The 22,750-nt window shown below is 37.5% G+C and overlaps 1 protein-coding gene across 5 annotated transcripts in view; it reads left to right on the top strand.

The window, feature by feature from the left end:
- Positions 1 to 22,750, top strand: part of WNK3 (WNK lysine deficient protein kinase 3) — a 185,118-nt gene that overhangs the window by 156,738 nt on the left and 5,630 nt on the right. For all 5 annotated transcript variants that reach the window (XM_045470598.1, XM_045470599.1, XM_045470597.1 and 2 more), the window contains exons 21-22: positions 566 to 777; positions 18,797 to 18,999. In XM_045470598.1, coding sequence (XP_045326554.1) covers positions 566 to 777; positions 18,797 to 18,999 — 415 coding nt within the window. The remainder of the gene's footprint in view (positions 1 to 565; positions 778 to 18,796; positions 19,000 to 22,750) is intronic.

Here is a 22,750-nt window from a genome sequence, read left to right as displayed (position 1 = left end):
TTTTCTTGTTTATATTTGCAACATATAATAAAGAAAAGGTTAATATTACTAATACTGTGTGACTTTAAATTTTGTTTTATTGTCTTTCACTATATTGAAGTTTTAGAAATTTTTTCTTGTCAATTTGTTTACTTTTTTCATTTTATTAAAATCATTTTACAGATTTTTAAATTTATTTTAAGAGAGAGAGAGAGCACCCAAGAAAGTAGGGGAATGGCAGAGAGGGAGGGAGAGAGAGAATCCCAAGCAGTCCCTACCCCCATCAGCACAGAGCCAGAGACAGGGCTGGATCTCATGAACCATGAGATGACCTGAGCCAAAATCAAGAGTCAGACGCTTAACCAAGTGAGCCACGTAGGCACTCCAGTTTGTTTAATTTTTTCTTAATGTCTGATTAATGTTGTGCTTAGGAAAGCATATCCCATCCTAAAACTGTGAATATTCTTTATTTTTACATTCTTAATCTAAATTCCTTGTTAAACTTTACTTGTATTGCATAGAGTTTTTTGGCTTATCTGTATGGTGTCAGTGCTATTAAAATGCTTTCTGCATTATTTTCATTTAGACACATTCAGGAGGTGGTAAATCTTCAAACCCAGCAGAATAAGGAGCTGCAAGAGCTCTATGAACGCCTTCGGGCAATTAAAGATAGCAAAATCCAATCATCAGAGGCTCCTCTGCCACCATCATCACCACGTAGACCAAGATCTTTCAAAAGCAAACTTCGCAGCCGCCCCCAGTCCTGGACACACGTGGACAATGTCGCAGTTGCCACAGGTAAAGCGGTCCTGAAAGTGGTTTTAAAAAACTGGTGAAATGGGGCGCCTGGGTGGCGCAGTCGGTTAAGCGTCCGACTTCAGCCAGGTCACGATCTCGCGGTCCGTGAGTTCGAGCCCTGCGTCGGGCTCTGGGCTGATGGCTCAGAGCCTGGAGCCTGTTTCCGATTCTGTGTCTCCCTCTCTCTGACCCTCCCCCGTTCATGCTCTGTCTCTCTCTGTCCCAAAAATAAAAATAAACGTTGAAAAAAAAATTAAAAAAAAAATAAAAAATAAAAAACTGGTGAAAGATCAGCAAAATTAGAAATATAATGATATAAAGTTTATTTCTTATTAAGCTAATATGCTCTAAAGAAGTGCACATTATCCTGAGATTCTTTTCTACCTTTTTGGTATTAAGTATTCTTTTATGAAATAATGGTGAGGATAGATGATAGATTCTGGAGAGCATGTGAGTGTTTTATGTTTTTATTTGGGAAACAAACACCTGGAAGCCCAATTTCTTTTCTTTTTTTTTTACATATGAAATTTATTGTCAAATTGGTTTCCATACAACACCCAGTGCTCATCCCAACAGGTGCCCTCTTCAATACCCATCACCCACCCTCCCCTCCCTCCCACCCCCCATCAACCCTCAGTTTGTTCTCAGTTTTTAAGAGTCTCTTATGTTCTGGCTCCCTCCCTCTCTAACCTCTTTTTTTTTCTTCCCCTCCCCCATGGTCTTCTGTTAAGTTTCTCAGGATCCACATAAGAGTGAAAACATATGGTATCTGTCTTTCTCTGTATGGCTTATTTCATTTAGCATCACACTCTCCAGTTCCATGCACGTTGCTACAAAAGGCCATATTTCATTCTTTCTCGTTGCCATGTAATATTCCACTGTGTATATAAACCACAACTTTTGCCTGCTGCTCATTTTGTGTCTACCTCTTCATTCTTCGAAGAAGCAGGGAGACAACAAACCCCAGGTAGTGAGGTAAAAAAAAATCCTGCAACAATAGTATTCCACAGGTGACTAAGGCTCTATTTATTTTATTTTACTCTTTTTTTCCTTCTTTTCTCCAGAGTGGATTTCTCCATTAATTGATCTTCTTGTTGGCTGATTCTTTATTTTGCCCTCCCATATCTGTTGTTGAGCCACTCTAATGAATTTTTTATTTAACATATTGTACTTTTAAACTCCAGAATTTGTTTTTTGAAATAATTTCTATATCTATTGATATTCTCTATTTGATTTGAGACATTGTTATCATACTTTCCTTTAAATTTTTAGGCATAGTTTCCTTAAATTTGAATACAGGCTTTGTCTACTAAGACCAAAATCTAGGCCCCCTTCAGGATGTTTTTGTTGACTTTTTTTGTCTGTATATGTGGCATATGTTCCTATTTCTTTGCATGTGTCTTAATTTTGTGATAAAAACTGGACACTATAGGTAATATATTGTAACAGCTCTAGTATCAGATTCTTCCACCCTCTTCCCCACCAAGGTCTGTTGTATTTTGTTTATTATTGTTCTGTTATTTTCTTGGTATTGGTTATTCGTTTAGTGATTTTCCAACACTACTCTATATTCCCTGCAGTGTAGGCCATTGAGTTCTTTGCAACTTAAAAAAAAATTGTTTTGGGGGGCACCTGGGTGCCTCAGTCAGTTAAGCATCCAACTGAGGTCACGATCTCACATTTGCAAGTTCGAGCCCCACATCAGGCTCTGTGCTGACAGCTCAGAGCCTGGAGCCTGCTTCAGATTCTGTGTCTCCCTCTCTCTCTGCCCTTCCCCCGCTCACACTCTGTCTCTCAAAAATAAATAAACATTAAAAATTTTTTTTTAATTTTGTTTTGGGGTGCCTGGGTGGCTCAGTTGGTTAAGCATCTGACTCTTGATTTCGGTTTAGTTCATGATCTCAGGGTTTGTGAGGTTGAGCCCCACATCTGACTGCACTGATTGCTCAGAGCCTGCTTGGGATTTTCTACCTCCTTCTCTCTCTGCCCCTCCCCTGCTTCCGCGTGCTCTCTTCTCAGAATAAATAAGTAAACTTAAAAATAAATAAAAATGAATTTAAAACTTTGTTTTTATTTTTAAGCCTGGCATGCTAAGGTTCATACCTGGGTCAGTACATTTAGTGGTGAGCCAATGATTGGCCAGAAGATTTCATTAAATGACTCATCTGGATATTTTTGCCAAGGGAATCTCTGTGGGAAGGCGCACTTTCTAGCTTTACTTTACAAGAAAACTTTTTAATTTCTTTCCTGCTTGTCCAGGAACTGAAGTGCAGCCAGAATTGAGTGATTGGTACTTTTTCCTTTCTTAGGTCTTTCCTGGCTTGCCAGACATTTATATTCCCAGGAATATGCCAGAGGTTTTAAAAGTTTCCTATGGTCATCTAATTGCCCTAGAATTCTTTTTTAATTCTAGGCCAGATTCTTGTTTGCCCCAACTGAATCACTGCATCTGAGTTGTTGCCAGTGCTTTCATATTGTTTCAGTAATGCCCTGGAGGTAGCTCCTTACCCTCCCCACTCCCCAGACCCAGCCTGCCTGGGCTGACCTGAGCTCTAAGTGAAACCAAATATCTACCACACTCTAAGAATAGAGATTTTTCTGGGTTGTTGCAAGTTCAGATGACTGTGCTCTGGGGATGGTACTTTTAAGGGAACTCAAAAAGAGGTCTGATCTCTATTGTCTGCAATGCTGCTGGCCTTTAGCTATCCCAACACTGAGCTGGGAGGGAAGCCGGGAGGGGAATTACCACAAGTTAAAATGTCACAGATCTCATTAGTTTGTCTTAAATAAATGATTTTTATTTCATTCTGTGTCTCTGGATAATTGTCAGAGTTCTGAAATGGTTGGTTTGAGTTGTTTTGCCCATATTTTTATTGTTTTAAGAGCAAGTTCACCTAGGCCCTTATTCTGCATTTTTGAAGTTTTTCTCCTCCCTCTTTTTCTATTATCTGAAAGAACTTGTGTTGAATTAGTACTATTTCTTCTTTAACTGTCTGGAAGAATTTTTCAATGAAACCACTTGGGTTCAGAGATTTCTATTTTGGGAACTTTTTCACTACAAATTCAAATTGTTTAATAGTAGTTACAAGATTTATTCACATTATACGTTTCCTGTTGAGTAAGTTTTGGTAGTTTGTGGTTTTTGAGGCTTGGTCCATTTCATCTAAGTTGTTGAATCTTTGTGTTTATTGTTATGCCCAGAATTCGTGATCCCCAAAGACCACCAGGGAGCTGAGTCCAATGCAAAAGCAAAAGAGCCTTTATTCGAGCTAGCTCGAGCTCAATCCCCTACCTGCACCAACGCAGCGGTGAGATACCGGGGAGAGAGAGCGAGTTTCAAAAGCACAAAGGTTTTATTGGGGTCTAGGGGCAGTTGGTGAGGTAATGGCTGTGGCCTCAGCCGATTGGCTGGGGAAGGGTCGTGGCCTCGGCTGATTGGCTGGGGAAGGGTCGTGGCCTTGGCCGATTGGCTGGGGAAGGGTCGAAGTCCTGTTACGCAGGTCGCCGGGCGTGTTTTGATCGGGAAGTTTGACCTGGTGAGCGGGAGGTTACTCAAGGGGAGGAGGCGTGGTCAAGGTGGAGGACACAGAGCAAGATGCAGTTGGCCGCGGTAGGTCCGCTGTTTCATTTATAATTGTTTATTATTATCTTTTTAATGTCTTGGGAACCTGTAGTGACATCACCTATTTCTGGTATTTGTAATTTGTATCTTCCCTTTTTTTTCTTTGTCAGTCTTGACAGAGGTTTATCAATTTTATTGATCTTTTCAAAGATATCCAGTGTTTGCTTTTATTGTTTTTTTCTATTGTTTTCCTGTTTTAAATTTCATTGATTTCTGCTCTTCATTATTTTCTTCCTTTTACACATGCTTTGTTTTTATTTTGCCCTTTCTCTAGTTTCTTTAAATGGAAGCTAAGATCATTGATGTGTGAGACCTCTTTCATTTTTTTAATACAAGCATTTAATGCTATAAACTTTCCTAAAAGTACCACTTTGGCTACATCTACTATGATTTTTTAAAATTAAGCTTTATTGGTGGGGGGAAGTTTTAGATTTGCAGAAAAATTATTAAGATAGTGCAGAGAGTAGTTTCCTAAGATAGTACTGAGAGTACCCCACACCCAGTTTCCCCAATTACTAACATCTTACATTAGTATGGTACACTTGTCACAACTAATAAACCAATCTTGATACATTATCATTAACTATAGTCCATATTTTACTCTGATCTCCTTAATTTTGACCTTATCTTTCTTCTGTCCCAAGATCCCATCCAGGATATTATGTTATATTTAATGTTCACGCCCCCTTAGGCTTTTCTTGGTTCTAACAGGTTCTCAGAACTTCCTTGTTTTTGATGACTCTGAAAGTTTTGAGGAGTACTAGTCAGTTATTTTGTAGAATTTTGTTTTTGAAGGCTTCTTTGTTTACTGGCACCAGAAGAGGCTAATTTTGTATATTTCCTGCGCCAGTCTTAAAAGCCACCATTTCCAAAAGGAATTGTAATTCCTTTTATTGGAGAATAGACTAGAAACCAAGATCTGGGTGCCTGGTATGCATTATAATTGCTACTGTGGTATCATTGCTTTTAAGTTTTCTTTGCTGACAAATAAGGAAATACATGTATGCATACTAACTGACATATATCCATATCTATGAATATTTCCATATGTAAACATCTGTATCCATAGTAAGGTAAACATGCATTCATATTGCTATCTCTAAGTTGAATCCATTACCACATGGATCATTATAGCCTTCTCTCCTTGTTTGTCTGTAACCTCCCACTCCAAAAGTGAGAAACCTGGCTCCCACCATCCTCCATCCATTTACTTAATTCTTCAATTTCAGTATAAGGTATCGTGGTTTCAGAATTGCGAACTTATACCCCAGTGGGAAACACATGTATCAACTACAATACAGTGCTGGTGAGCAGTTTTGTTTGCCTTTGACATTGTAGGTGTCACTCATTTCCAAAGTTATGTAGGTCAGCACTTATTTCTACTCCATTATGGTAGGTTCCTTTATACATTGTAATGATTAGAGTCTTTTGTCACATTCTGCAATCCTCTGACCTCCTAAATGATTTTTTAATAATTTGCACACAGTGAGGTTTACTCTTTGTTCTCTAGCATTCCCTAGGTTTCGATGTTGTATTTTGGGTTATTTTTTTCAGTTCCAAATTTTTTTGATTTGCCCTGAGAGTTCCTTTTTGTTCCATAGTTTATTTTGGTAATATGATGTTTAGTTTCCAAGTGTTTTGAGATTTTATTGTTACCCCTTTGTTAATCATTTGTACTTTACTTTCATTATGACCAGAAAATATATTTCCAATCATTTTGATTCCTCTTAATTTCTTAAGGTTGGTTTTATGACCCAGGATATGGTCTATTTTGGTGAATGTTTTATGTGCAATTGAAAATAATGTATAACCCTGTTTTTGAGTAGAGTGTTCTCTAAATGTCAGATCTAGATGTTTGAATTAGGTATTGTTCGATTATTCTGTATCCTTGCTCATTTGCTGTCCACTACTTCTATTGTTTACTGAGAGAAGAGTGTAAGAAACTCCAACTGTAATTGTGGATTTGTCCAAAGGAATGTAGAAACCTTATATCCATAAAGGTCTCTTCCTTCTTTATAATTGTCTTATGTACTACATCTACATATATGGTAAACTCCATCACACAGTGTTATAATTCAGTTTTGCTTGAGTTTCAGAATTCTAAAGAAGAATGTACTTATTCTCTTATCTACCATTTTGTTGGTCTCCCTTCATTCCTACTCTTTCATGTTTCCCACTACTATAATCTCCCTCTGTTCGAAGAATTTCCTTTAGTTAGAACAGGTCTGCTGGTGACTAATACTCTTAATTTTATTTTTATCTGAGAATGTCTTTTTTCACCTTAATTCCTGAAGGATATTCTTATTGCATATAGAATTCTGAGTTGACAGTTCTGTCTTTTAGCATTTAAAAAATACTGTGCCACTTACTTTTGGCTTCCATGATTTATGATGAGAAATCTATAGATATTTGGATCATTGTTTTCCTGTATGAAATGTATTGTGTTGCTCTGGTTGCTTTAAGAATTTTTCCCTTCTTATTTTTCAGCACTTTTTCAGTTTCAGTTTTAGCAATTATAATGTGTTTAGACAGGAGTTTCTTTGTGTTTTATCCTGTTTGGGGTTCACTGAGCTTCTTGAATATGTTGTAGGTTTATGTCTTTTGCCAAAATTAACAAATTTCAGTTTATATGTCTTCAAATATCTTTTTTCGTATCACCTCTTTTTTTCACTTTGCTTCTGGGACTCTGATGATATAAATTTTTGATGTTTTGCTATTGTCCCATAGGTCCCTTAGTTTCTGTTCATGCTTGTTTTTCAATCTTATTTCTCTCTTAAAATTGAAATGTCTTCTGTCATCTTCCTTTTGCTATTGCCATCCAAGGAGAGTTTTTGTTTTTTGGTTATTTTATTTTTTGGTTCTAAAATTTCCTGTATGTTCTCCTCTTTATCTATTTCTTTACTGAGGCTTTCTACTTTGCTTAGTTTCAACAGTTTTTGTGATTTGAGCTATTTGAGCATTTTTATCATTGCAGCTTTAAAAAGTCTGTTAGAGGGGCGCCTGGGTGGCTCAGTCTTTTGAGCATCCAACTTCTGTTCAGGTCCTGATCTCATGGTTTGTGAGTTCAAGCCTCGCATTGGGTTTGCTCACTGCTGTCAGCACAGAGCCTGCTTTAGGATTCTCTGTCCCCCTCCTCCTCTCTCTCTCTCTCTCTCTCTTTCTCTCTCTCTCTCTGGCCTTCCCCTGCTTGCTCTCTCTCTCTTCCCAAAATAAACAAATAGAAAAAAATTAAAAGCCTTTGTTAGATAATTCCAACATCTGTATCATCCTGAATAGTATCTGTTGATTATCTTTTCCCATGTGAGTTGGAATTGTCCTGGTTCTGTGTATGCCAAATCATGTTTGATTTTATTTTAGACATTTTGAGTATTCTGTTATGAGACTCTGGTGTCTTTTAAATATCCTATCTAGAATGTAGTTTTTTTTATACGAAGTGATTGACCCAGTTATTTTTTTCCTTGAGTTCTAGCCTATCTTCTGTGGTCTCTTGTTCCAATGTCAGTTCAGTTGCATTGCCTCTGTGGCACACATGTAGGTCTCACAGTGGTCCGTCTCAGTCTTTGGCAGTTGTCTGTTATTTCAGTTCTCATGTCTTTGGCATGCTGTATTTTTCATTGCTAAGAGAAAAAAAGCATGCTCAAGTGTGCCCCCTTATAATAGGAAGAGAGCATAAGGAAGTCTGTGCAGTAATTTCTCTACATTCCTGTGTCTTTTCCCTTGTTGATTCTATCATGCATCTTTTCACTGTAATAAACTTAGCTGTGAATACAACTATATGCTGAGTCCTGTGAGACCTTCGACTGAATCACTGAATCTGTGAGTAGTCTTGGGAACCCTGAAACATAATTGCATTATATAATCTCAATCCTCAAAACAACTGTAAGGTAGGTAGAAATTAATGTCTGTCTCTTTTGGCAAGAAGAAAAGTTCGTAAGATTAAACAACTTTCCTAAAACCTCAGTTCATAACAGAGGGAATCCAAATCTGTTTGACCCCAAAAGCTTGGTTCTTCACTGTTATTCTGCATTGCCTGCCAATACTAGAAAGCGTGTCAGCAGTGGGTTGAGGAGAGGCAATGGAAGATCATAGAGGGTGATAGTGGTCTGAGACTGCTACATGTGGGATATAGTATTTGAGTTGGTCTTGAAGGATAAATGGACAAGATTAAAATTGGTCAAGTGTAGTGGGAAGAGAATTGTCAATAGATAGAATTGCATGATATAAAGACATGCAAGTGATAAAATGCAAGATTTATTTGCAAGAAAGAGAATATAACAGTTGGGTGAAATGGAGGGTTTACATTAGAAGGTTTTCTTACATACTTTAAAAAAACAACTTTTGGCAACTGCCATACCTTGTCTGTGCTACACTTTGATAGAATATATCTGATCTAACACATAATTATATATTTAAGCTTAATAAATGAGATGTTATATTTGTTTAAGGATAATGAAAAACATAATATATTTGTTCTGCAGAGACAACCGTGACTACCACCAAAAATTTCACCACCTAAACAAGTTAAATACCCACTGTTGTTAGTATTAAGAAGCCATTAAAGTACGAGGGGCTGGGTTTTTTGAGCAGAGGAGTGAAATGCTGAAAACAGCATTTAACTGATACTAATCTGGTGGCAATGTGAAGAGTGTATTGGCTAGAACTAGGGAGCAAGTCCACTTAGATCACTGTAATCATAGCATTCCATGTATGAGGTGATTAAGAGCTTAGAGAACTGTGGAAGTTAAAATAGACAAAAGATCTTGTATAGGATGAATTACCATGATGTGGTGATAAACTGGATGTATATATGTTTAGGGGGAGATCCAAAGGTTCTGAGTCTGAGTGGTTCAGAGAAAATGTAATACCTTTCACAGAAATTTACATGAACTGTTATGCCAAGGCCATGATAGGTTTGATTCTAGGTGTATTGAATTGAATAACTTGACATCCATTTGGAAAAGCACATTTGGGAGTTAGTTTTTAAATTGGATTGAAGAGGGGTCAAGGTTTGAGATAAGAGATGGAAACATTTACAGTTGGGTGATCACTAAAACTATGTGAATGGAAGCATCACCTTGGGAAAATACAAAACAAGAGCACCAAGGACCATACTCTGGTTTTATTCATTTCATCAGTAGGAAATGAATATTAAAGATCAGCTTTGAAGTTATTAAGTAATGTTAATAAGTAATGTTAATATTTTTTTATAAATGCTAAAACATTTATTTGTACAGAACTTCTTTTCATGTAGGTATTTTCTAGTTTGTGAAATTTAAATTCAATGGTCATTTAGGGACACCTGGGTGGCTCAGTTGGTTAAGCGTCCAACTTCAGCTTGGGTCATGATCTCACGGTTCATGAATCTGAGCCCCGCATTGGGCTCTGTGCTAGTAGCTCAGAGCCTGGAGCCTGTTTCAGATTCTGTCTCCCTCTCTCTCTCTTCCCCTCCCCCACTCATACTCTCTTCTCTTCTCTCTCTCTCAAGAATAAATATTTTAAAAATTAATGTGGTCTTTTATAGTATGATATGATACACTGAAATGAAATCAATAAATGTCCTTTTGTGTGTAAAGCATAGTTAGGCATTGGATAACATTCAAATAACATTTTTTTATTCTTGATAATTTTTGGAATGTATGTGTGTGTATATCTTTATGTTGCCTATTTAGGAATCTTGCCCTTACTTCCTATTTCATTTAAAAACCTGTTTGGGGGCGCCTGGATGGGTCAGTCAGTTAAGTGTCCAGTTTTGGCTCAGTTCATGATCTTATGGTTCGTGGGTTAGAGCTCCACATTGGGCTCGTGCTGACAGCTCAGAGCCTGGAGCCTGCTTCAGGTTCTGTGTCTCCCTCTCTCTCTGCCCCTCCCCTCCTGCTCACATTCTCTCTCTCTCTCTCTCTCTCTCTCAAAAATGAATAAACATTTAAAATAAATAAATAAATACCTGTTTGGTTTGTTAATCATTTTTTACTTGTTGGCTGTTGTGCCACTAGTGCAGCAGCCATCATTACCACTAATTGAGTGTTCAAGATCAGAGTTGTACACAAGAATCCTGACACTGGGCTTTCCCTTAGTACAGAAATGTTCTTAAATGAATGACATTCAAACTTAGCTCTATGCAACAAATTTTTTTCAGAAACAGAAGGGCACAAAAATACTCCTTAAGAGAAGCTGGGAGGGCAAAAATGCAGGCACTAATGTATATATGTTTCTGGCAGTCTTCTCCATTTTACTTCTATCTGCTTCCATTTTTCCAGGGTAAGAAGACAATCTAAAAAGGCTTCAGCTCCAAAGTCTTCCCCAGTGTTGTTGTGCTATTTATTCGGTCACTGGAATTGACAGAGAATCAAATGAATGTGCAGAGGGATAACAGGGAAAAATATCTTTATTATAGGCTGACTTGTTGTCTTTGGGTTTGAAGTCTTAGAAAAGGAGGTAATTCCAGAAAATTGGTATGTCATTTTGGTACCTCATGGTTGCCCAAAATTTAGTATACATGATTTTTTAAAACTCTTTTGTATATGTAAATATGGCCCAATTCATTAAACTCTTCTTAAGCAGTTTTCATTAATATGTTTTCATTTAATATTTAATCTCCTTGAATTTAAGCTTTCAGTAGTGCAGAGTTCATAGAGAATCACAGATTATGTATAAGAAATCATTGAGATTATCATGTTCTTCCTTACTAAGCAATTTCCCCATTCATTTCTCAGTGTATTCTATGGGTTGTATGGTGCAATGGAAGGCACACTGCCCTGTCAGGATACCTGATTTCTAGCCCCAGCATATAGCCTCAACTTATGGATCCCATTCTTCTCATCCAAAAAATAGAATGATACTTACTGATCCTATATCATAGGACTGTTATAAGTTTCAAAAATGATAAATAAAATTACTTTGAAAGTGTTAATATGGAGGCTTCTTGCATTATCTTCTGCCATTTCCATATTTTTTCATGATTAAAGTACTATAGCAAATGTACAAGAAATTTTCATATGCTTATTTAATAAAATCCCTGAACATGTTATTGTGCCTAAATTTCACACTTCTATTTCCTAAAATTCATTTTAAACCCACTCTGTAAGTTTTGGCTTGTAAATCACAGGAATTGGTACTTTATGAATTTTTCCTATGAAAATGATTTAGCAAATGTGTACAATAGTACTAAATAATTTAAAGACATAGTGTGATGTTCATATTAGGAAGCTTTTCGCTGACAGAGGTATCTGTAATTGATTTGTTTCATTTATTTGGACATATTATGCTCCAGAATTGATGAGGCTCACATACCATTTCCATTCTTGTTTCTGCCATTTGTTTATCATTAACAAACAAAATATTGGTAAAAAAAATTAAATGAGATTCTAGTTTTCTGATGCTTGTTGAAAGTCAGTATCCTATATTGACAACAGAGAGCATCCTTGTTTATGCTTAAAGTGTTCCAGGCCTGATTCAGCTGGTTATAAATTGCAAGATCACTGTACTTTGTCTGGGCTTCATTTGCCCATTATAAAACAAGTGGTTTGGATTAGGCTTCTAAGGTCATTTTCCCTCTTAACATTCTATGTTTTTTTTAATATGAAATTTATTGTCAAATTGGTTTCCATACAACACCCAGTGCTCATCCCAAAAGGTGCCCTCCTCAATACCCATCACCCACCCTCCCCTCCCTCCCACCCCCCATCAACCCTCAGTTTGTTCTGTTTTTAAGAGTCTCTTATGCTTTGGCTCTCTCCCTCTCTAACCTCTTTTTTTTTTCCTTTCTTCCCCATTGTCTTCTGTTAAGTTTCTCAGGATCCACATAAGAGTGAAACCATATGGTATCTGTCTTTCTCTGTATGACTTATTTCAATTAGCAGAACACTCTCCAGTTCCATCCGCGTTGCTACAAAAGGCCATATTTCATTCTTTCTCATTGTCACGTAGTACTCCATTGTGTATATAAACCACAATTTCTTTATCCATTCATCAGTTGATGGACATTGAGGCTCTTTCCATAATTTGGCTATTGTTGAGAGTGCTGCTATAAACATTGGGGTACAAGTACCCCTATGCATCAGCACTCCTATATCCCTTGGGTAAATTCCTAGCAGTGCTATTGCTGGGTCATAGGGTAGGTCTATTTTTAATTTTTTGACGAACCTCCACACTGCTTTCCAGAGCGGCTACACCAGTTTGCATTCCCACCAACAGTGCAAGAGGGTTCCCGTTTCTCCACATCCTCTCCAGCATCTATAGTCTCCTGATTTGTTCATTTTGGCCACTCTGACTGGCGTGAGGTGATATCTGAGTGTGGTTTTGATTTATATTTCCCTGATGAGCAATGTTGAGCATCTTTTCATGTGCCTGTTGGCCATCTGGATGTCTTCTTTAGAGAAGTGTTGATTCATGTTTTCTGCCCATTTCTTCACTGGATTATTTGTTTTTCAGGTGTGGAGTTTGGTGAGCTCTTTATAGATTTTGGACACTAGCCCTTTGTCCGATATGTCATTAGCAAATATCTTTTCTCATTCCGTTGGTTGCCTTTTAGTTTTGTGGATTGTTTCCTTTGCTGTGCAGAAGCTTTTTATCTTCATGAGGTCCCAATAGTTCATTTTTGCTTTTAATTCCCTTGCCTTTGGGGATGTATCAAGTAAGAAATTGCTGTGGCTGAGGTCAGAGAGGTTTTTTTCCTGCTTTCTCCTCTAGGGTTTTGATGGTTTCCTGTCTCACATTCAGGTCCTTTATACATTTTGAGTTTATTTTTGTGAATGGTGTAACAAAGTGGTCTAGTTTCATCCTTCTACATGTGGCTGTCCATTTCTCCCAGCACCATATGTTAAAGAGACTGTCTTTTTTCCATTGGATACTCTTTCCTGCTTTGTCAAAGATTAGTTGGCCATACTTTTGTGGGTCTAGTTCTGGGGTTTCTGTTCTGTTCCATTGGTCTATGTGTCTACTTTTTTTGCAATACCATGCTGTCTTGATAATTACAGCTTTGTAGTAGAGGCTAAAGTCTGGGATTGTGATGCCTCCTACTTTGGTCCTCTTCAAAATTACTTTGGCTATTCAGGGCCTTTTGTGGTTCCATACAAATTTTAGGATTGCTTGTTCTAGCTTTGAGAAGAATGCTGGTGTAATTTTGATTGGGATTGCATTGAATGTGTAAATAGCTTTGGGTAATATTGACATTTTAACAATATTTATTCTTCCAATCCATGAGCACAGAATGTTTTTCCATTTCTTTATATTTTCTTCAATTTCCTTCATAAGCTTTCTCTAGTTTTCAACATACAGATCTTTTGCATCTTTGGTTAGGTTTATTGCTAGGTATTTTGTGCTTCTTGGTGCAATTGTGTATGGGATCAGTTTCTTTATTTGCCTTCCTGTTGCTTCATTATTAGTGTATAAGAATGCAACTGATTTCTGTACATTGATTTTGTATCCTGCGACTTTGCTGAATTCATGGATCAGTTCTAGCAGACTTTTGGTGGAGTCTGTCGGATTTTCCATGTATAATATCATGTCATCTGCAAAAAGTGAAAGTTTGATTTCTTCTTTGCCAATTTTGATGCCTTTGATTTCCTTTTGTTGTCTGATTGCTGATGCTACAACTTCCAACACTATGTTAAACAACAGTGGTGAGAGTGGACATCCCTTTCATGTTCCTGATCTCAGGGAGAAAGCTCTCATTTACCCCATTGAGGATGATATTAGCTGTGGGCTTTTCATAAATGGCTTTTATGATCTTTAAGTATGTTCCTTCAATCCCAACTTTCTCAAGGGTTTTTATTAAGAAAGGATGCTGAATTTCGTCAAATGCTTTTTCTGCATCTGTTGACAGGATCATATGGTTCTTTTCTTTTATTAACGTGATGTATCACATTGATTGATTTGCAAATGTTGAATCAGCCCTGCATCCCAGGAATGAATCCCACTTGATCATGGTGAATAATTCTTTTTATATGCTGTTGAATTCGATTTGCTAGTATCTTATTGAGAATTTTTGCATCCATATTCATCAGGGATATTGGCCGGTAGTTCTCTTTTTTTACTGGGTCTCTGTCTGGTTTAGGAATCAAAGTAATGCTGGCTTCATAGAATAAGTCTGGAAGTTTTCCTTCCCTTTCTATTTTTTGGAATAGCTTGAGAAGGATAGGTATTATCTCTGCCTTAAAAAATCTGGTAGAATTCCCCTGGGAAGCCATCTGGTCCTGGACTCTTATTTGTTGGGAGATTTTTGATGACTGATTCAATCTCTTCGCTGGTTATGGGTCTTTTTAAGCTTTCTATTTCCTCCTGATTGAGTTTTGGAAGCGTGTGGGAGTTTAGGAATTTGTCCATTTCTTCCAGGTTGTCCAGTTTGTTGGCATATAATTTTTCATAGTATTCCCTTATAATTGCTTGTATTTCTGATGGATTGATTATAATAATTCCGTTTTCATTCACGATTTTATCTATTTGTGTCCTCTCCCTTTTCTTTCTGAGAAGCCTGACTAGCGGTTTATTAATTTTGTTTATTTTTTCAAAAAACCAACTTTTGGTTTCATTGATCTACTCTACAGTTGTTTTTTAGATTCTACATTGTTTATTTCTGCTCTGATCTTTATTATTTGTCTTCTTCTGCTGGATTTGGGGTATCTTTGCTGTTCTGCTCTATTTCCTTTAGGTGTGCTGTTAGCTTTTGTATTTGGGATTTTTCTTGTTTCTTGAGATAGGCCTGCATTGCAATGTAGTTTCCTCTCAGGACTGCCTTCACTGCGTCCCAAAGCATTTGGATTGTTGTATTTTCATTTTCATTTGTTTCCATAATTCTTTAATTTCTTCTTGAATTGCCTGGTTGATCCTTTCATTCTTTAGTAGGGTGTTCTTTAACCTCCATGCTTTTGGAGGTTTTCCACACTTTTTCCTGTAGTTGATTTCAAGCTTCATAGCATTGTGGTCTGAACGTATGCATGGTATGATCTCAATTCTTGTATACTTATGAAGGGCTGGTTTGTGACCCAGTATATGACCTATCTTGGAGAATGTTCCATGTGCACTTGAGATGAAAGTATATTCTGTTGCTTTGGGATGCAGAGTTCTAAATATATGTGTCAAGTCCATCTGATCCAATGTCTCATTCAGGGCCCTTTTTTCTTTATTGATCCTGTGTCTAAATGATCCATCCATTGTTGTAAGTGGAGTATTAAAGTCCCCTGCAATTACTACAGTCTTATCAGTAAGGTTGCTTATGTTTGTGACTAATTGTTTTATATATTTGGGGGCTCCCATATTTGGCTCATAGACATTTATAATTGTTAGCTCTTCCTGATGCATAGACCCTGTAATTATGATATAATGCCCTTCTTCATCTCTTGTTACAACCTTCAATTTAAAGTCTACTTTGTCTGATATAAGTATGGCTGCTCCAGCTTTCTTTTGACTTCCAGTAGCATGATAGATAGTTCTCCATCCCCTCACTTTCAATCTGAAGGTGTCCTCAGGTCTAAAATGAGTCTCTTGTAGACAGCAAATAGATGGGTCTTGTTTGTTTGTTTGTTTTTTATCAATTCTGATACCCTGTGTCTTTTGGTTGGAGCATTTTGTCCATTTACATTCAATGTTACTATTGAAAGATACAGGTTTAGAGTCATTGTGATGTCTGTAGGTTTCATGCTTGTATTGATGTCTCTGGTACTTTGTGGTACTTGCAACATTTCACGCACAGAATCCCCCTTAGGATCTCTTGTAGTGCTGGTTTAGTGGTGATGAATTCCTTCAGTTTTTGTTTGTTTGGGAAGACCTTTATCTCTCCTTCGATTCTAAATGACAGACTTGCTGGATAAAGGATTCTCAGCTGCATATTTTTTCTGTTCGTCACATTGAAGATTTCCTGCCATTCCTTTCTGGCCTGCCAAGTTTCAGTAGATAGATCCGTCACTAGTCTTATCGGTCTCCCTTTATATGTTAGAGCATGTTTATCCTTAGCTGCTTTCAGAATTCTCTTTTTATCCTTGTATTTTGCCAGTTTCACTATGATATGTCATGCAGAAGATCGATTCAAGTTTCGTCTGAAGGGAGTTCTCTGTGCCTCTTGGATTTCAATGCCTTTTTCCTTCCCCAGTTCAGGGAAGTTCTTAGCTATGATTTGTTCAAGTACACCTTCAGCCCCTTTCTCTCTTCCTCCTCTGGAATCCCTATTATACGTATATTATTACATTTCATTGCATCATTTAATTCTCTAGTTCTCCCCCCATACTCCTGGATTTTTTTTTATCTCTTTTTCTCAGCTTCCTCTTTTTCCATAATTTTATCTTCTAAATCACCTATTCTCTTCTCTGCCTCTTCAATCTGGGCTGTGTTCGCCTCCATTTTATTTTGCACCTCATTTATAGCATTTTTTAGCTTCTCATGAATGTTTCTTAGTCCCTTGATCTCTGTAGCAATAGATTCTCTGCTGCCCTCTATAGTTTTTTCAAGCCCAGCGATTAATTTTATGACTTATTTTATTTTATTTATTTATTTTTTATAATATATGAAATTTATTGTCACATTGGTTTCCATAAAACACCCAGTGCTCATCCCAAAAGGTGCCCTCCTCAATACCCATCACCCACCCTCTCCTCCCTCCCACCCCCCATCAACCCTCAGTTTGTTCTCAGTTTTTAACAGTCTCTTATGCTTTGGCTCTCTCCCACTCTAACCTCTTTTTTTTTTTTTTCCTCCCCCTCCCCCATGGGTTCCTGTTAAGTTTCTCAGGATCCACATAAGAGTGAAACCATATGGTATCTGTCTTTCTCTGTATGGCTTATTTCACTTAGCATCACACTCTCCAGTTCCATCCACGTTGCTACAAAAGGCCATATTTCATTTTTTCTCATTGCCACATAGTATTCCATTGTGTATATAAACCACAATTTCTTTATCCATTCATCAGTTGATGGACATTTAGTCTCTTTCCATAATTTGGCTATTGTTGAGAGTGCTGCTATGAACATTGGGGTACAAGTGCCCCTATGCATCAGTACTCCTGTATCCCTTGGATAAATTCCTAGCAGTGCTATTGCTGGGTCATAGGGTAGGTCTATTTTTAATTTTCTGAGGAACCTCCACACTGCTTTCCAGAGCGGCTGCACCAATTTGCATTCCCACCAACAGTGCAAGAGGGTTCCCGTTTCTCCACATCCTCGCCAGCATCTATAGTCTCCTGATTTGTTCATTTTGGCCACTCTGACTGGCGTGAGGTGATACCTGAGTGTGGTTTTGATTTGTATTTCCCTGATAAGGAGCGACGCTGAACATGTTTTCATGTGCCTGTTGGCCATCCGGATGTCTTCTTTAGAGAAGTGTCTATTCATGTTTTCTGCCCATTTCTTCACTGGGTTATTTGTTTTTCGGGTGTGGAGTTTGGTGAGCTCTTTATAGATTCTGGATACTAGGCCTTTGTCCGATATGTTATGACTTATTTTAAATTCATGCTCTGTTATATTGCTTAAATTGTTTTTGATCAATTCGTTAGCTTTCACTACTTACTGGAGTTTCTTTTGAGGAGAAACTTTGTTTGGATAGTCCCTGGAGTGGCAGGGAACTGCAGGGCTCTTCCCCTGTGCTGTCTGAAGTAACTTGTGTTGGTGGGCGTGGCCGCAGTCAGACCTGATGTCTGCCCCAGCCCACCGCTGGGGCCACAGTCAGAATGGTGTGTAGCTTATCTTCCCCTCTCCCAGGGGCAGGACTCACTGTGGAGTGGTGTGACCCCTGTCTGGGCTACTGGTACATTGCCAGGCTTGTGGTGCTGCTTCGATGGGATCTGGTGTATTAGCCAGGGTGGATCCGCAAGGTGCACAGGGGCAGGAGCGGCAGGCTCAGCTTGCTTTGCCTTTGGTGGTCCGCTACGGCAGGGGCCCTGCAGCACCGGGAGGGAGGCAGACCCGTCCTCTTCCGTGGGCCTCTTGTCTTCGCTTGGCTCCAGAGAGTCCGTTCTGCTAGTCTTCTGGCGGTTTTCTGGGTTATTTAGGCAGATGTGGGTGGAATCTAAGTGATCAGTAGGACACAGTGAGCCAGCGTCCTCCTACACCGCCATCTTCAAGCCTCTCTCCTCCATGTTTATTTTTTATCTCTTTTAAGTATCTATCCGAGGAAAACTGATGTAAAGATTATAATTGATACTAATGTTTTTATATTTGACTTATAACTTGTAGCTTATTTGACTTTATACCAAGGTGACCATATAATTTCCCATCCAACAAGAGGAAACTTTCGAGAGTGAAAGGCATACATACTGTTAATAATTACTCCAGGACTGTCCCAGATAAACTTGAATGTCTGGTTACCTTATCTGTAGCCCATATGTGAGGTTCTACCAACTGCATTATTACTCAAAGAAAAGTATTTTTCAGTTTTAATTATTTTTTATGGTTTTCCTGTTATTTCTTCTAGATCCGCTCTGTGTGGAGAGTAATGTAGCATCATGCCAGCAATCTCCAGCTAGTAAAAAAGGCATGTTCACAGATGACTTACATAAACTGGTGGATGACTGGACAAAGGAAACAGTTGGAAATTCTCTTATTAAGCCAAGTTTAAACCAACTCAAACAGAGTCAACACAAACTAGAGACAGAAAACTGGAACAAAGTATATGAAGTAAGTGGTTTTTGCACGTTCCTCTTTATTTCTAAGAACTAAAATCATAAAAATTGATTTCCTTAGGTCTATTTTTAAAGTCACTATTAGAGAATGGTGTGACTTGACAACATAGCAACTTTTATCCTTGTCTAGATTCATTTTGTCTTTGAGAAAATTATCTTTTAGACCAGGGGTCAGCACATTTTTTTCTGGGAAGGAGCCAGTTAGTAAGTACTTTCAAGCCATGTGGTTGCAACTAGTCAACTCTGTCATCAGGCAAAAGCAACCATAGATAAAATATAAATGAATGCACAGGGCTTTGTTCCAATTAAACTTGATTTACAAAATGAAGTGGTAGGCTGTAGCTTGCTGACCCATGCTTTAGACTCTTATACCTAAAAATATAACCATCAAGTATCAAAAAAGAAAGCATCTGGAATGAGGGTGAATTCAGTCCTGTGGTACAAGAAGAGTTTGAGTTTTGAGGGAAAGCTATCATATGTTGTATATCAATATTCTCAGAACTATTAAGTGATCTTATTTGTTCAGTTTGAAAAAATAATTTTAAAGCTCTTTAAGCTAGAATATTATAAAAGGCATCTTAAGTTTATGGATGAGATTCCTAGTAATTGCATATGGCCTTAGTCAGATGTACATGCAGTTGAGATATAGAAGGATGTCCACAATGCATTCTGGAGTGGGAAGAAGGCAGCCTTATAGAACAGTATATACAGTATTTGTTTAAAATTATGTTCATTAGATATTTATATATATACACAGAACTAGGAGAAGCCGTTAACAATATACTGGATGGTGGAATTGAGCCTCATTTTACATTTTACTTCTCTGTTTGAACTTTTAAAGTATCACTTTTTCAAAATGAGTATATCTATCAAAATGTGAATCAAGGCTTAGAATCTGAACCCTCATAATTGCAAGATGTATATTTGTGTATATGTGTGTGTGTGTGTTGTGTTTGTGTACATGTATGTGTGTGTATGTAGTCATTGCATATAATTTGGTAAAGAAAGTCTGAAAATACATTTAGTGTTAATGTTGAATAAAAATTTCAAAAGCCTAGATTTCCCAAACTAGTAAGCAGTATTTCTGCGTGGGGACTCTGTGTACTTATCTTACTCCTGGCACCGATTTATATACAGATAGTATCACCATTGTAAAAATTGGAAGCCTTTAGAGGCAAACTTCAAGGCATAAATGCATTTGTGCTGCCAGTGAGAGAGCCTCTGAGTACTGTGTGAATGGAGGCTTTTGTTGACTAGTAGGAGGGTGGTTTATTGCAGTATAATGGAGGATTTTTGGAGGGAGAGTGAGTAGAAAATGGCAGTATGAACAAAAGTGGTAGAGGTCTCTAAGCAGACAGAATTGGGTTCCAGTGTCAGCTCAGTCACTTACTAGTTATATGACTATAGGCAAGTCATCTGTGCCTCAGTTTTCATGTCTTCAAAACAGAGATAATACCTACTTGCCTTACAACATCACTGTGAGAATTAAATGAGGTAACACCTCTAAGATGCCTAGATAACTATTTTTGTATTTTAAGTTCAGTTGATTACATGTTTGTGTGGAAAGCACATCTCATTATCTAATGTTCTTGCTTGTTACTGGTCTGTGGCCTTATTAGAAAATTTTGTCACAATTATGTCAGGCCCTTTACTTTGTGCCAAGCCCTCTACTAGGCACTGGGTTTGATGAGCAAAAACAAGTATGTGCCCTATCTCATGGAACTTACACTCTAGTGGGACAGTTAGACATGAACAGACTTATATAATATAGGATATCATATAATAAGAGAGTTGGTCTAGTAAAGGGAAGTCAAGGAAAGCTTCCCTGAGAAGGTGATGATTGAACAGAGATCTGAAGGATGAGTAGGTGTTAACTAGGTGAAAAAAGGGAGGTAATCTGATTCCAAGTGGAAAGAACAGCATATGCAAAAGCCCTGTATTGGTAAAGGGATCATGAGGCCACTGAAAGTAGGCCAATTTTGCTGAAGTGAAGAGAGCAGACAGGAATTGGTGCACAGTGAATCTATGGAGGTTGGGAGGGTCTTAAAAGTGGTGATGATAAAGACCTTTGTCTTTATTTTAAGAAAGATGGATAGCCATTGAAGCCCTAGGGTTCACATCAGATTTGCTTTTTGAAAAGATCACTCTGACTTGAAGCCAGAAGAAAGGATTATTGGAGGTAAAGGTAGAAATTGATAGACCAATTAAGAGTTAGTCACAGTAGTACAGTTAAAGAGAAATTGAGATGAAGAAAAATGAACAGATTCCAAGAAATGTTTAAGAGATAAAATGGATGAGATTTAGTGATGGAATGGATGTATGGCAGAGGGAAGGTATCAAGACTAGGTTTCTGGCTGGCATCACTGGCTATCATTCCAGGCTACCAATCACCAAGATGCAGAACATGAGTAGGCAGTGTGTTTTGGTAGAGGAAAGACCATAGGTCTTTTGAATCTCAGATGCCTTTGAAATATGCAAGAGAAGGTTAGGTCCTCTCCACTGGTCTTTTTTAAAAATAAAAATCACCCTACTGTTTGTAAAATAATGTTCATTATAGAATTTAATCAATGCAGAAAAGTATGAATTCTAAAATACCACCTTCAAATCCCAATACCTAGAAGTAATTGTCACTAACTTTAGATAAACACCATTTCAGATTTCTTTCTATGTCTGTATATGGATACATGGAAATGACTTTATAAAAATGAAGTCATATTATATATGCTCTTTTGTGTTTTAAATATTTATATATTTATATAATTTATATATATTTATATATATTTGTATAATTTAAATCCAAGTTAACATATATTATAATAATGATATCAGGAGTAGAATTTATGTGCTCTTTTGACTCAGAAGTATTACATTTAATTTTGCTTTAACAGGACAAAAACACTGATATGAAGAAGGGATTATTGAACTTTAAATAAATGTATTTTTACCTCAGGAGATACGGTCATTCATTCTTGAGTCAGGCAAAGCCTTTATTCCAACTTTAGTTTGAAAGTTTATTTAAAAGGGTTTAGGCTTGACTTTTCGATTTAGAGGAACTTAGCATTAGCGACTGATACCAAACTCCCCTTTAAGTGAGAATTATTTACTTCCATTAGACTTATTATTACCATGTGTATAAGATTTCAGTAATCTCTATACACATGCATAATCGTAGTAGGACATGATAAGGGCAGGCAGGAATATATTTTCAGAATACTGCCAAAAACTTCCCAAAATGCAACAGAAATGTTAGACTTTAACGCAATGAGTAGGAGTGGGTAGGGAGGTGACATTTATTGAGCATCTACTCTGTGTGCCAGGTTCTTTCTCCTGGACCACACATAATCATGCTCCTCTGTCTCCAAAGAATTCTGTAGTAAGTTGGGCTATGGTCTGTGGTTCTGCATGAGAGAACTCATGGGGCTGGCAGAAAGAAGTAAAATTATAAAGAGTAGTGCTAGCATAAAGAAAGGAGACGACACTAAATAGTAAACAGAGTGCTAACTCTATTCACTGGAGTTAATCCTCACCTCACTATTAAGTTACTTAGTGATATTTGGTGTTACCAATTTTTAGCTTTGGTTTCCATATCTGAAAATGCCTACCTTGCAGGTCAGTAATGAAGAGGAAATGAAATAAGGTATGCAACTATCCTTGGCACACAGAAAGGTGCTCCAAAAATGGTAGCCGCTCATAGGAATAATGGGAGTAGTAAGCCAAAAAGAATAGGAAAGAATATAGATGGGTAA

This window comes from Leopardus geoffroyi, chromosome X (genome assembly GCF_018350155.1).
Source record: "Leopardus geoffroyi isolate Oge1 chromosome X, O.geoffroyi_Oge1_pat1.0, whole genome shotgun sequence".
NCBI lineage: Eukaryota > Metazoa > Chordata > Mammalia > Carnivora > Felidae > Leopardus > Leopardus geoffroyi.
The sequence above is the reverse complement of the archived record's forward strand: the minus strand, read 5'-3'. Positions and strand labels throughout refer to the sequence as shown.